The 14,526-nt window shown below is 36.1% G+C and overlaps 1 protein-coding gene across 1 annotated transcript in view; it reads right to left on the reverse strand.

The window, feature by feature from the left end:
• LOC119153768 (adhesion G protein-coupled receptor A3-like) overlaps positions 1-14,526 on the reverse strand; it is a 277,280-nt gene that overhangs the window by 232,139 nt on the left and 30,615 nt on the right. The window contains exon 2 of the mRNA XM_037400601.1: positions 3,926-3,997. Within this exon, the coding sequence (XP_037256498.1) occupies positions 3,926-3,997 (72 nt within the window). The remainder of the gene's footprint in view (positions 1-3,925; positions 3,998-14,526) is intronic.

A 14,526-nucleotide genomic window follows, 5' to 3' on the forward strand; every position in this document is an offset into this window, starting at 1 on the left:
ATATCGACAACTTTTCAGTTGTTCAGATCCTCCAAATCACTGTCTCAACTAAATGAGAGCTTCTGGATTGCTGAGACTTACTTGGAAGGACTACCTTGCTTTGTCATAGTTTTGAGAGCCCACTTCAACTTTCTTCTGTGGTATCCAGAGCATATGAAAAACTTATTTAAACTTCTACAATAAGGCCTGCTTTCCTGCTGAGATCAACACATCTCCCAAGACGACAGGGCACTGACTACAGACAGGGCAGGCACTGGAACTGAAACTATTACAAGCTGTCAATGCTTTGCCCCAAGCGTCAGACCCAAACTGAACTCTCAGCCTCCTGAATGTGAAGCCATCTCCACAGGGTCTATCACGGAAATGGGTTTGAGGTGCTCACTCTCACCTGCAGAATTTATGATCTGTAGAACTCTTTTGGTTACATTCCACAAAGCTCTTCATATTTTAACGAACAACACACTTCAGAACTATTTATTTATTTTCTTCTCTGCAGTTCTGTTTTTATTCCAAACCAAGGCCTAAATAACAGCACCACGCAAAACCTAAGTTTACTGAAAGTTTTTATTCTCACATGGTATGTCAGTAATGGTACTCACTTCTTAATGCCTCTTGTTAGTAGTACAAGGTAAGCCGAGTGACATGGAGGTGCATCATGATCCAGATGCCATAACATTTGTGAGTCAGCCTTTCTGAACAAGCACAAGGCAGCAATTCTTAGTTCCAGAAAACTCAGGCTAAGTGGACAGAAAGTGCCATCTCTACAGATTATTCATGAATCACTGTTCACCCACACACAAAATACAGAAAAAGCACCTTTTGCGAGACAGTGGTTTTCAAAGCTTTTTTACAAACTGCCCAGTAAAAATACTGATATTTCATAAATGTATTTTGATCACTATTATTTATATATTTTATTACAGACATTATTAAATGTTTCATTTTTAATACTAATGAGATATTAGTAAATATAGAATTAACTTTGAAATACTAAAAGGGAAACAACTGTATCCCCAAACATATTTTTTTCTGGCTGGCTGGTTGTTCCCCCGAAAACCCAATATCCTATTTCCTTTTACAGCAGCAACACAATTTATAACGATCTGAAATAGAAACCTTGTGATGCTCACGCTGTAGTTGAAAAAAAATGCATTTTTCTGAGAAGTCTATCGAAACAAATACAAACCAGGTCCAACTATATTTTGAAAAAATTGCATTTCATGCATAATATTCTAAAATAGTCAGCTTTAGAGAAATCAGTCATCTTACTGTTAGAATGAACAGTTAAGGGGCAAACAACATATGTCTCTTAGTTTGCTTGATTAAAGTTGCATAAAATGAGGAGTCCTAGCTTGAGAAAACCACTCAGTGAGGTCTCTTGCTTGTGTAACATGCTGTTGAGAAATCACCAGAACTTGGGAGGACTGACACTTTTGTAATCCAATTCCTGTTGTGGCATGCATTGAAAAACAAAATAATAAGGGGAAAGTTGTCACTAGCCTATTGGAGTATGGTTTGAAATCATTCTCTGCTAAAAAAAAAAGATTTGAGTACTCCAGGATAGGAAAGAGCCAGAATATTCTGACTCTTTACAAAAATACTTGTAAACTTCTTTATGAAGTCACTTAGTTCCACCTAAAACTTTACTTCTCTAAATTTTTTGGTTTTGACATAGATTGATTTCATTTTCCACGTAAGATAACACTCTTCTGGCTCATAATATGGCAACCACAAAAGAATTACAGTCACACGTTTCTTGTCTCTACAGCATTCACATTACTAATTTTCTGTTCTGAACAGGACCACAAGAAGTGCAAAGCCAAATTAAATGAGTAATCCTTAACTCCAGCACACCTGCCTTTCCAAGCACCTGATCTTTTAAACATAACATTACCTTAAAGGAAGCTGGATTTTCCTGCTACTGTACTTCATAAAATTCTCTGCCTTCCCGTTCAGGCAAGGAATAAAAGTTCTTGTTGGCCCATTTTGATGAGCCGTGAACACTGACAGCAGCTGCTGTCATAGTTCTTCATTTTAAGCACCTGCAGTACCACTCTGAAATAGCTTGTATGGAAAAGGCACAGCTGGGGAAAGATTTCTTTGTCCCAGGTTTAGGAGCACTCATCCAGATGTAGTTCATTCACACCCACCTCCTATCTCACCTTCCCAGCTGCAACTGGGACTTAGCAGATGCTGATAAGTGTATGGGGCCAGAGAATGAGAAAGAGCATCCGAATCTGATGAGAATGCCATCACCTGAATTCTAGTCTTTGCCTCAAGGACCATTTATGGATTTTTGCATTAACACCATGGCCAAATATCATTACATACAGAGGAGATGATACACGCTCATTTTATCTGTAATGTTCTGAAAAATCAATAAAATAAAATTAAGGTTTAGATGATGATGATACTAGAGGCTACACATCTAAGGCATTTTTTTGTTTTCTTACTGTTCTCAAGACTGTTTGCAATGTCTTTTCAGATTGAAGAATTTCTCTAACTAGAGTAACTACTAAAGTTTTTTAAAGTATATGCTCAGTATGATTCCCTGATGTAAATTAAACCTTAAAAAAAAAAAAGAGAAAATGTTTGCTTCTATTTCTAAACACTAATGCTTCGCTTGCAGTACATCAGAATTTAATTTAGTAATTTCCTTTCTTGCAATAAACTTGTAATCCTATCCCCTATTCTAAATTGTTTTGTCTAAAATATTTGTGAACTTCTTTATAAACCTCCTATCATTGTTACACCTAAGATTAGGTTAGTGAATAATACACAACTATTCTTCATTCCACAGCATTTAATATTCCTAATATTAAAGAAGTATTTGTTACATCTATAAGTCTATGTGGAGAAAACATAGTATTCTTTTACATAACTGTTCAGACAGTTACCTTTATCCTAACACCTCAAGGTGCTTAAGGGATTGCTCTAGAGATTGAAACACATTGTTTTTAAATTGCAGTTAGAATATTCAAATATCTCCGTGTCATATACTTACCCACCTTATTACACAACCATAAACAGCATGCACATCACACACATATATAGTAAAATATTAGCTAAAGTTGATGTTGGTATGTAATTTTTTTGCATATGGAAACGTTCATACAACATAGACTATGTTCATGCATTCATGAATGTAAGCAACTGCTTTATAGCAACATCTCTACATAATGAAGGTATTCTTACAAAGCAATATAACAATAATTTAACTTAAACTGGAGGAGCTATTGTAAGATAGGCATGATATAATTGCTCATTTTAGATGCACTGGCTAAGTAAGTTGCCCATAGATATAAAAAATAGCCTTTTAAACTTGCTCACATGATTATTCTCAAATGAAAGACCCATATATACAGACAGCAGTGTTATTACAGTATAGCTGTCACTGCTTGTTTATTCCATTGGAGTTTCTAAATGTTTTCTTCCTAACTCATTAGTTGCTCCTGAGCTCCTCTTCCCCCCTTCAAAGTAAGTCATGGAGCTTTGTCAATGCCATTGTCTGCTCCAGTGGTAATCATTGTCCAATTTCTTCAGTATAGAATTGAATTAAAATGAGGACAGAATTAAAATGGAAGTATTGCAGACCAATGAGTTAAATTACACAAACTATATGTCAGGTATAGTAGTGCTACCATTACATATACCAGTCTTCACTGTGATAGTGTACATAGTGTAGTACAAGTCTTTGACTGGATGTTTATTTTAGTTCCAAATTGATGGCAGCGCTTTCCTGTATTTTACACGTCCATCCCCATTCACTCATTTTTATGCTGTTTCTTAACTTGATGACTGTCTAGAAACTCTACTGTGCAATACAGATCAGAATGTCTCAACTTCATTATCCGATGTTTGCTTTTATATTTAAAATACAAAGACTTTTTAATTGAAGGTGGAAGGCGGTTGATCAGTTACTCACAGTCTCTCCAGGGATCTCAGTCCAAAGAAAGAGCCATTCTTCAACCATAAGATCTTGTTGTTACTCAGAATCCTACAAGAAGTCAGGAAAGAATCTGGTTAATAGAACATGATAATTCCACTGATTAAAAACATGTAATTATAGTAAATGACTGCTCTGTAAAATACTAATCACAAAATTCTCTGCTTCATTTGTATTTTCCTATCATAGCAGTAAACAAAGGTTACAGTTTACTGAAGTGCATAGTTTCTTCTTTATCAAAACAAAAGCACATTCAAGAAGTATGTCAACAAATGAATTTTGGATTCAACTTGAAAATTGTAATACTGATAAATGCCCACACTTTACTAGTAAGATTCTAAGTTTCCACTGGCAAAGGTATTTGTTGGCTTCCCAGTCGGCAAAAAGGCTGATGAGATGTTTCAGTGGATCAGAGGACGATACAGTCACTTTGCAGTGGCTGCTGTAGCAGGGATGTACAAAGAACGATACCATTGGTGGCGGACAGATACAGAGAAAGTACTGAATTGTCTAGAGCAAAGACAAACAAACCCCCACCCCTTTACCAGAAAAATAGACTAGTTCAAAAATGTTTTCCTGTTGCAACCTCTGCACAGTAGAAATTCATTAATTAAGCTATGCTTGGCCCATGAAGTAACCCCACCAAGGACACATGCAAACTGGCCCCGCATGCAAGCTATTGAAGTTGTCTGTTCTTCCTCTTCATATTAAACTACTGTAGATGTTACAGGTGGCTCTTCCTAGTTTACTGATTTTTCGTGGCTACATGCTCCCAGCTATTTCAGAAGCAATACAATATGAACAAGCACTCATTCTGAAGATGTTACCAACTTAAAAACCTTCCAATATACATAAGAAATGCAATTTGTTTTAGAAGATCAAGAAATTGGTTTTTTAAACAGATCTAGTAATTATGCAATGCAAAGGAAAAATGTTTCTCTCTGAAAAAATCTAATTCCAACTGCTCAAGAAATGAGTATTTTAATGTAACATTTACAATAAATTATACTTCTCTAGTACACAAAATTCCATTTCCAAATAAGAGACACAGCTTGCAATAAAGATAAAAATAAAACAAAAAAAGTCAAAAGAAATTTTATGCTCTTAACTAGCAGACTTGAGACTTCGTGAATCAACTTTTTACTTTTGTAAAGCTTTAAAACAATCTTACATGAGACTACCTTAACTTGCCTCGCTTTTAGCGTTTCCCATTGCATATGAACGTGCTTTGCCCCAGCATACACATACCACATAAAATCTCAAGTCTAGGTGCAAAAGACAACACTTAACACTGACCCATAGTGAAACAGAAAATAATTATTGATGTAGGAAAATTAAAATACTGTAATGTAGTAAGATTTGGAGATTTTTTTCAAGTAATTTCTAAAATTCATCAATAAACCTGTAAATATGTTTTAATGTCATTTGATAGCCCACTGTCAGAGAACACGGGGAACAGAGCAGCTCAGATCTCACCTGGATGTTATTACACTACGTTGTTAGTGAATACACCTGTGTAGCAGCATCACTGCTCACCCAGAAGCAGTCAGTATAACCCTCAAGTGGCAACATGGAATTATCATGATAGATGCACCCAGACACCTGAAAGAGCACAGAAGCCTATGCTTATGACAAAAATTAAGTATGCTCCAATATACGCACCGCCTGTTGACATCAACTAACAAACTCCACATCTCGCAAGATCTTCTTTCTACTTCTCAAATGACATTAAATATTTCCTTCATCTACCAGCTCTTCACTACCATCTTAGCAACACAGTTCAGCACTGACGTGATGAAAGACTGCAAACTGTTTCAATTTGTGTTATTTGTCAGATTTTCTGACCTTTTTATGTGCCTACAATGACTAAATTGGAAGATTGTTTTAAAATTCTTAGTATCTAAACCAGAAAATGTAAATCCATGAAATCTCCTATTATTTTATTCTGTTCTTTTATTCACCTTCTCTTCTGAGGCCGCACAGAACTTGTGTCTGTCAACAAAAAATGAAGTCCAAAAATTAAAATTGGCTGGGCTTGGAAAGACTAACATCATAAATTCCACTTCATATTGGGTCATTTGGTTATATGCTGTGTTACAGAGAATGTCTTTGAGGTCTATTACAATGACATTAGATATAAATATTATATTTGGACTGTTCTGCGTAGCCTGATTTGCAAAGGTACATGCACTTCAGAACTCTCATCTGGCTTAGATACAAATAGTTCTGTATTTCAAAAATTTTCATGGTGCAATTTTTTTTCCAGCCTTCTGTTCATTCCACCCAGAAAAAGAGGGCAGCCTGAGCTTTGCTAGCAACTCCATGAAAACGCAGCACTAGTCAGCAGCACACGAGTCTCCAACTCTACCTCTAGGTCTCCTTCTGTACGGCCTTAAGCATGCAGACTGAAACCAGTATCATCCACCAACATAAAACAAACTCCTAGAAATTAAAGAGAACTATCTAACTAGTAATAAATCACAAGATTAAGCAGAACATTTAGTTCATAAATGGAATACTTAGTAACACAGCCCATGTTCTACAATATTATCTCATTTAGTCATTTGCTTTTATTTTTCTGAAAGATAAACTGTCTTGAAAAATGTAACAGACACCAAAAACTTTTAAAAAAATAATAATAATCATAGAACTATGCAAATTTGAGTTTCTAAATGAAACCTTTCAAATCCTTAGAGCAGACTTTCACAGAGACTTTCACACAGAGATCAGGTTTCAAAAATTAAGTTTTCTTCAGGGCCTTCTCTTCTCTACAGTGCCAACCAAAATTCAGGTTTTATAAACAAAGTAATATGGTATTATGGTTAAAATAAGATTCTTTTTCTGTTCAGAATCACAGCTTTAGTGAATACTAGCATTCCAATAAAGTCGGGGCGGGGGGGGGGGGGGCGGGGAATCTTCTCTAACAATTAATACAAGTTATCTATATTTTATTTAGCTGGTTGGCATGCTACATGGGAAGAATCCACTTGGTTTTGCTTAGCTTTAGCGTTGTCCAAGACCTTGTGATGGGCTGTTATCAAGAAAGATTTGGTTTGCACTGAAGACTGATTCTCAGAATTTAACGAACAACTTCACTGGCAAACTTAGATCACATTATTTTTTATACAGTAATGAATCACTTGTCAAACTTTTGATGCAACTCATAACATTCTTCCCTTCTGAGGACATTTGCTGTGGGAATGAGGCTAGAAGGGAGGAAAGTTTTGGTTACAACATTGTGTATACTAACTCAGAAATGAGGCTTAACTACAGATGATGAAAAAATCTCTTCAGGTAATCAATACCCGGTCAGATTGTGGCTCTTACTCTTGATGCTGAAATTACGTAGCATAATTTTGTATGTTACTTCTTCTGAAAAGTAACAGAATGGACATAAAATGTATGAAGTATGGCTGAAACAGGTATCTCCTTTCCCTTGAATACAGTCACCTGTTTACAGGGAGATGTTTGTAATTAGAGACCTGCAGAAATTTTGCAGGAAGAGACATGAAAATCATCATTTTCTTGTACTTACAGATGCAAAGGTTTGGTGGATAAATACATGAGAAAATGTGCTATTCATGTACTTGATTTGGATAGCTTATAACATAATTATAACTTTCAGATGTAACAGAAACAGAGTCACTTTTTTTAATAAAAGTTTAATAAAGTTTGGATTTTTAAAACAAATCACCACCACACGCACTCACTATGATTAAGTATTTCTCACATTTTATTTATTCACAGCATTTTCACTTTTTTTTTTACTTATGTGCTGGTGAATCACAGCAATAAACATTGCAACTAGGCAGCTGGTTTAAATAATTATCAGTTTCTACCCATGTGCTGAGAATCTCACATTTGCAATACTTCATTCCAAGAAGAAAAACACTATGAAAATGAGCACGCATTATTTCAGTGAAATTGTTTTCCAAAACCAAAATCCACTTCAAAAGTTTTACTTTTCTTAAAAAAAAAATATAAAAATTTACAAGTTTCTTGCAGAAACTTTCTGAGAAGGCATTTATTTTAAAGTTCAGTTTGCAAACTGCCTTTGCACTATATATAATGATCCAAACCCCAAGTAACCGGAAGTTAAAATGGTGCTACTTTCAGCCATGGCCCTCACAGGATACATCTAACTGAAACAGTGCTGGGGAGCAATCCACTAGCCAGCACCACTGCTGATCAGACATGTTACGAACTGCTTGCTCACTTCATCAACCCTCTCAAATCTTATGTTTCCGCTGCTCCTTCTCCCAAGACACTTTGGGAGACAGTTTACCGCAGGGAGCATGTTCAGGAGACATTAACTCTACACAGGTTTGTCTTGCATTTTCCCAGCCCTGTGAAGCCCTCCAGCATTATTCCCGCGGGCTCTGAAGGGATATCCCTCAAACACCTTCTCTTGACCTGCAGTAACACCCTAAAGCATGTAATCCATACATGTAGTTTCACAATGCAAATGTACTTCTCTGGCGGGCTGCAACACTGACCAAATCCTAGTTCATTCATCCTGCGCTGCAAACAAATCAACCAACATCACATGTACACAAGGACCAAAATCACGCCAAGGAGAATACCAACAACCGACAAGCACGGACGGTCAATGAGCTGTTGCTTCCACTCTCTCTTGGACCTCTTTCTTTAGCAGTATAGACACATCTAAAAGGATGAACTGTTGTAATGGGCTACAAGCCATCTCTTTGATTTTCTTTCTGCTTCTTCCATTTGAATTAAAGAAGCCACAAATCACAGTTTGCTTAAATTGATGCTATGCTTTTTGTTTTTGTGAAACCATTAAAAGTGCAAAAAAGATGTAATCCTGTCCTACAAAGTCTCATTCAAGTGTAAAACATGCCCGGTATAAAATAATCTATTGTAGTATTTAAAAAAAAAAAAATCAAATAAAACCCTCTCAATCATAATGCCACCAAACTCCCAACTTCCTCCAATCCCTCAAGCAGAGAGAAAGAATTTTTTAGCCATGCCTTCAAAGTCAATGGACTTGGGTTCACTTGACATTACAAAGCAAACAAATTCCCTAGCTGAGGCTTCTTCAGTGCACTGCATCCCACCCAGTAAAGCCTAAAGACCGTGAGCTCACACAGCAGTGCATCCACAGAGAAAGCACATCTCAAATAACGAAATCCAAGACAGAAATTTAGCTAAAGAATGCTATTCCCGAACGCATAGTAAACATAGAAGGAAGTGTGACCCTTTATTGAAAATATTTATTTCCTCTGATAATATTCACAAGGGAAAATAAACAAAAACCATAAGAAAAAAAAAAACAACCAACCACCCAAACTTCATGAAAAAACAGAGAAATGTCAGCTTCCACCTGATTTTCTGCTAGGCAGCCCAAGAACTGGTTCAGACCAGACTTAACCCAGTCCTGTAGCTGCTAGGTAAGATGAACAACCAATGTCTAGAAAATTAATCCTTCCAAAATCCTTTTTTTTAGGCCCACTCACTGAGACCAGGTGAAGTTACACTGACATACTTACTACAGGAGGCACCTACCAGGAGACCAACCATACCTGCCCCTACCGTGCACTTTTTCTTAATTCCTGTTTGTTTTTTCACTTTAAGTAAAAACTGTGTAAGATGGATATCCAAGATAATTTGACAAAAGATAGAAAGCTCAGCCCACTAAGACTGTACATCTGGGACCTCTGTGCTGGAGTTGTGTTAAGAAATTGTGTTTCAAGTTCTGCAGTTTCTCTGACATACTACTTTGAGTTCAAGCAGAGGGGAATATCTTTTATTTTACAATAAAAAATGAGGTACTAGTAGTTAATCATTTTACATGGAAGCCTGATAACAGTTGACATGTTGCAATTCAAGCTGTTTGTTCTCTTTACACATGGTACATGGTTAGATACAAAAGCAGCATGAGCAGACAATCTATTAAATACTTGGACACAGTGGTATGAAAAAATGTATTTAATTTCTTTATGGTATCAGAATAAGACTAGAATAATTTATATTGAAACACTATAGTGTAAAATGAAAAACTATTTTTAAGGTTTTAAAATCCTTCTCAGTAAACCAGAATATTGTTTATTCCCACAACATCCATAATTCATTGACAGTTGCACCATAAAAACAAATTAAGAAGGAGCTTGCACCACAAAAATGGCAGGAATAGAGGGGAAAAAAGAATGCCTGCTTTTTGTGCCACATATGCAGAGACATGGAGCTATCATAAAATACAGACAGTAATTGCACTTCTTTCTTTTCCCTCCAATCTGAAGACCACAGCTGAGCTAATACCTAGGGCTTCAACAGATAATACCAGAATCATACAGATAAACTGGGAGGAAAGTCACAGAACAGTAACAAAACTGATTGAACAAATGAAGAGAGAAAAATGACTGAAAACAGTATTGACACCTCCTAGATGAATGGGGTATGGTAGATACCTATAGATAGTTTGATAACCAAACAGAATGGAGGAAAAACTTGTAAAAATATGAGAGGTATTTATCAATTCATTATATAACACTATATTATGTACAGTAATTCATAGTGTCTGCTACTGTGTCCAATATTGAGAACGTGAAAAAGCATAAAGATGAGTTATCAGAAGACTAAAGATGCATATAATGGTCTCAAGTGACACCTCTCTTCCCAAAGGGGATTGTAGCTCATTGTATTGTCTTTTCAAACTAAAAAAAAGCGTGTTGTCAACATTCTTAAAAGGAACCATGCAAAAATCCTGTAGAAAGTAATAAAACCTCATCACTTAGCACCTCTCATTCCAACTGGTGTTATCATTACCTTCAGTATACACTAGCTTTTGTTAAACCCATTCACTTGCAGCATAACCAATCCCAAGCATTAGTGAAAACAGAAAAATACTCAAAATTGCATTCCATTGTAGCTAGTGTGTTACATGTGGCAAAAAACCCAAACACCTACAGCCAAAGTAGCAATAACAGTGTACTAATTATCATTCCAATTAGAACAGTACGAGTAGAACAGGTATTTCCAGATCTTGACACAATCCGATGATAGCAAAAGAAGCAATAAACCATAAGCACCAATAAATTTCATTGTGGGCAATTATTCATTTAAATTAAATTCCTTCCAAAAGTGCAAAGAAATGCAAATAGCCTGTCATACTTTTAATGGAACGTAGGAGAAAGTGTAGCTAGCCACTCATGTTATGGAAACACAATACTGCTTTTGTGGAAAACCACTATTCAATAGCCTCACTTTCAGTAATACAAAATACCAGGCAAAAATCTTACTTTTGTTGCTCTGGTGTTCATACTGGTGGCTTTTCATCAATAGTCCTCTTGGGTGATATAAAAGACTGCTAGGTCACATTCAAAATACCAAAGCCAGAGAGTTCTTGCATAAATCACCACACCAACCGATTTAAGTAACTAAATCATATTCAAGAGCATTTTTGTGTAAGCACATCACAATTCAAACAGTAAAACATAATATATGCATATATATATATTCACTAGCAGGATACACAGCTCATCCTCTCCTTAATACTGGTTCAGTGGTATCAGTGTATTAACAAAAGGAAGCAGCAAGGTCACTCTCAAGTAGGAATCTTACTACGATTTCTTAAAAGAGATCCCAGCTCTTGAGCCAAGCCCCCTCCACTACAGGGTGGTACTCATTAACTGCACAGGACAAGAAGCAGCAGGGATCAAAGCATTACTAATAGGACTGTAAGTACTTCAGAAAGGAAATGCGGTTGGTTACTTTGCGACTTCTGTCAAGCACCAGGAAATGTCTGTACTAGATGATCCCCTTTGGTGAAATATTTTTTTTTTTCCCCACAAGAATTCTAAGATGTAAAGGTATCTATAGATTAGTGCAGACGCAGAGTACCATACAGGATTCGACCCTCAAAGTGTAATCAATTGTATTCAATAAAGTCAACACCTGGAAAACTTGTATCATTAGTGGATGATTGTAGAAAAAGTTTTGACAATATATAAACAGTACAAAAAATAAAATTATGCAGTGCTATTTCCTGAAATAGAATATTGAACTGTTGATAAAAAAAATGTGATTAATCATTACTATTTTACTACAACATGTACATGTATTTATAACATCATTAAAATGTCTAGATAAATCTTGCTTTTAGAAGTTTTGAACTTGAGTGCAGATAACATTTTCAAATGTAATCTAAAAGACCTACCACATGATCTTTCGATAAGACAGCATTTTCAATACATCTTTTGAAAAAGAGATAATTTTATCTAAGTGAACTTTCAGACTATGCCACTATACACATGTGCTTGGTATTCAGTTGAGAGAGTTATGCGTGTTTAACTTTTTTGATGGGTCCTACTGAGTCTAGCAGAATTATTTACATGAATTAAATTTATCATGTGCATTAGTTTTTGAAGATCAAAGATTCTGTTGTCAACATTTTCTTTGGAGAACAGGAGGAATTGTTCAAAGCTCTCCCTGCAACGAGAAGGAAGTCCTTATGTCTGAACCTTCAATAAAACCATTTCTAAAAGCACATGTAGGCAATTGGTGACAGCATGGCTCTGCATGTCTTGTTGTTCCTGCTCTTGCCTTTGACTCAATGCACGGCCCTCAATGAATATATATTTATATATAAAGGGGGGTTATAAGAAAGACTGAGACTTTTTCTCAGGCCCTGTTGTGACAGGACAAGGGGCAATGGTTTTAAACTGAAAGAGGGTAGGTTTAGATTGGACACAAAGAAGATATTTTTTTTTTTTTTATGTTATGGTGGGAAGACCATGGCACAGGTTGGCCAGAGAAGCTGTGGATGCCCCATGCCTGGAAGTGTTCAAGGCCAGGTTGGATGGGGCTTTGGGAAACCTGGTCTGATGAAAGATGTCCCTGCCCATGGCAGGGGTGTTGGGTTAGAGGATCTTCAAAGGTCCTTTCCACTCCAAACCATTCCATCATTCTACCAAAATGCATTTTTAGTGGGAAAAATAAGACTGATACAGAATATAAAAAAATACCAAGTTCTTCACTGAGTAAGCTGGTGTAATATGCAAATAGATTCAGTGAAGTGATTTTTTTATAGGAAAATTGGCTTTTGATTTGCTTGTCATTCATTTCAGTTGGCATTACAGGCAAACGGCATTCTTATATTTATTTCTCATTCCAACTTTTATACAATTCACCGACAGCAATGGTGCAAACACCACCAGGAGGAGCAGAGCAGCTGAGCGAATAATACGCAGAATAACGTGCAAATTTGAGCATTTCAGCGTGCTCAGCACCAAATAAACAGAAAAGAGCCAAGAAGCATCTTTATCCTGTAGAACAGGGATTTTTACACTCATTTCAGTGGGACTAAGGGGTTCATTTAGATTCCCCACTTCAAAATGGTTACTGCAAGTCATTTGCCATGGTGATTCATGGTAAGGTCAACATGACAGCACGCCCTTCCTTTCTCCTGGGCTTATACCCTACCGCTTAGCCAAATAATCACCAGCATCCCCACCCGCCTTGCAGCATTTGCAGGTGGGCTGTTTACATTACCTACAATATAGTCAGGTGGCTTTATTCTACAAATAAATTCTGAATCCTTGTTTAAGTTCAAGAAATTTAATAAGATTAATTAAATTTTAATAGTTTATTTGGTCAAAAATTTTTAAGAAGTAACCCACCTTTCCTGATTGGGATTTTGCTACACATTTCTTTCTTCTAAGTCATTTTGGAAAAGGATTAACAATTTCTGAGTCACCATACCTTGTTAATCATGCCTCTTGTATTACCTTTTATTTCCTTCCTAAGATCTTTTCAGCATTACTCTTATTCAGCCCACTGCTCTTCTTTTAAACCAGGAAACACCTGTTCTGTTTTTCCCAGTTTTGCTAATTCTGTATGTATTTCTAAAACAGCATTGTAAAGTTTCCTTATTATTTCTGAAAAACATGCTCAGAATTGTCTTCAAAATACTCACGTGTTGCAGTTACTGCCACAGATAAGCAGTAACAATTGCTGAATATAAATCCAGAAAAACAGTGAAAATTTTTCACTGTAGTAATTTATTTTGATTTCTCTCAAAATTGGTTTGCTTTTGTATTGGTTTATATCTTAAATCTTAGGTTCTTCTGGGACTGCAGAACTAGATTGTGTTTTGCAAATGAGAACTGCAGTATTTTATTTTTTAAAAAAATTATGATGTACATCATCTGATAATTCAATAAAATACAAACCATTCTGGATCCTTTGGGTAATATCTCTGAAAACTTGAAAGCCTAAAAAAAAGACTGGTCTGACAACAAAATAATTCCTAGCTGAATTTGAAGAGAAACTCTTTTCTCATAAAGAGTCATTTTAAAGAGCTAGGTTATTAAAACTAAATTGTTTGCTCTATTTTGCCTCATCCAGCAGGACTGCATGTCAGGACGCTCCTCTTAGTCCTCTATTTGGTTTCAAAGACCGAGAGGATCCGAGATTTAACTGCTAGTAGGGAGTGACAAAGGAGTTTTTCTAAAGTACTTCAGACAACTACTGATACATGCTCTGGCAAAGTGAGATCCTGAAGTTTGAAACAGTTGGTGATGATTCATATGTGATTCAGAGAGCAAGTGACCCCCACATAA

The sequence above is a fragment of the Falco rusticolus genome, chromosome 9 (genome assembly GCF_015220075.1).
Source record: "Falco rusticolus isolate bFalRus1 chromosome 9, bFalRus1.pri, whole genome shotgun sequence".
NCBI lineage: Eukaryota > Metazoa > Chordata > Aves > Falconiformes > Falconidae > Falco > Falco rusticolus.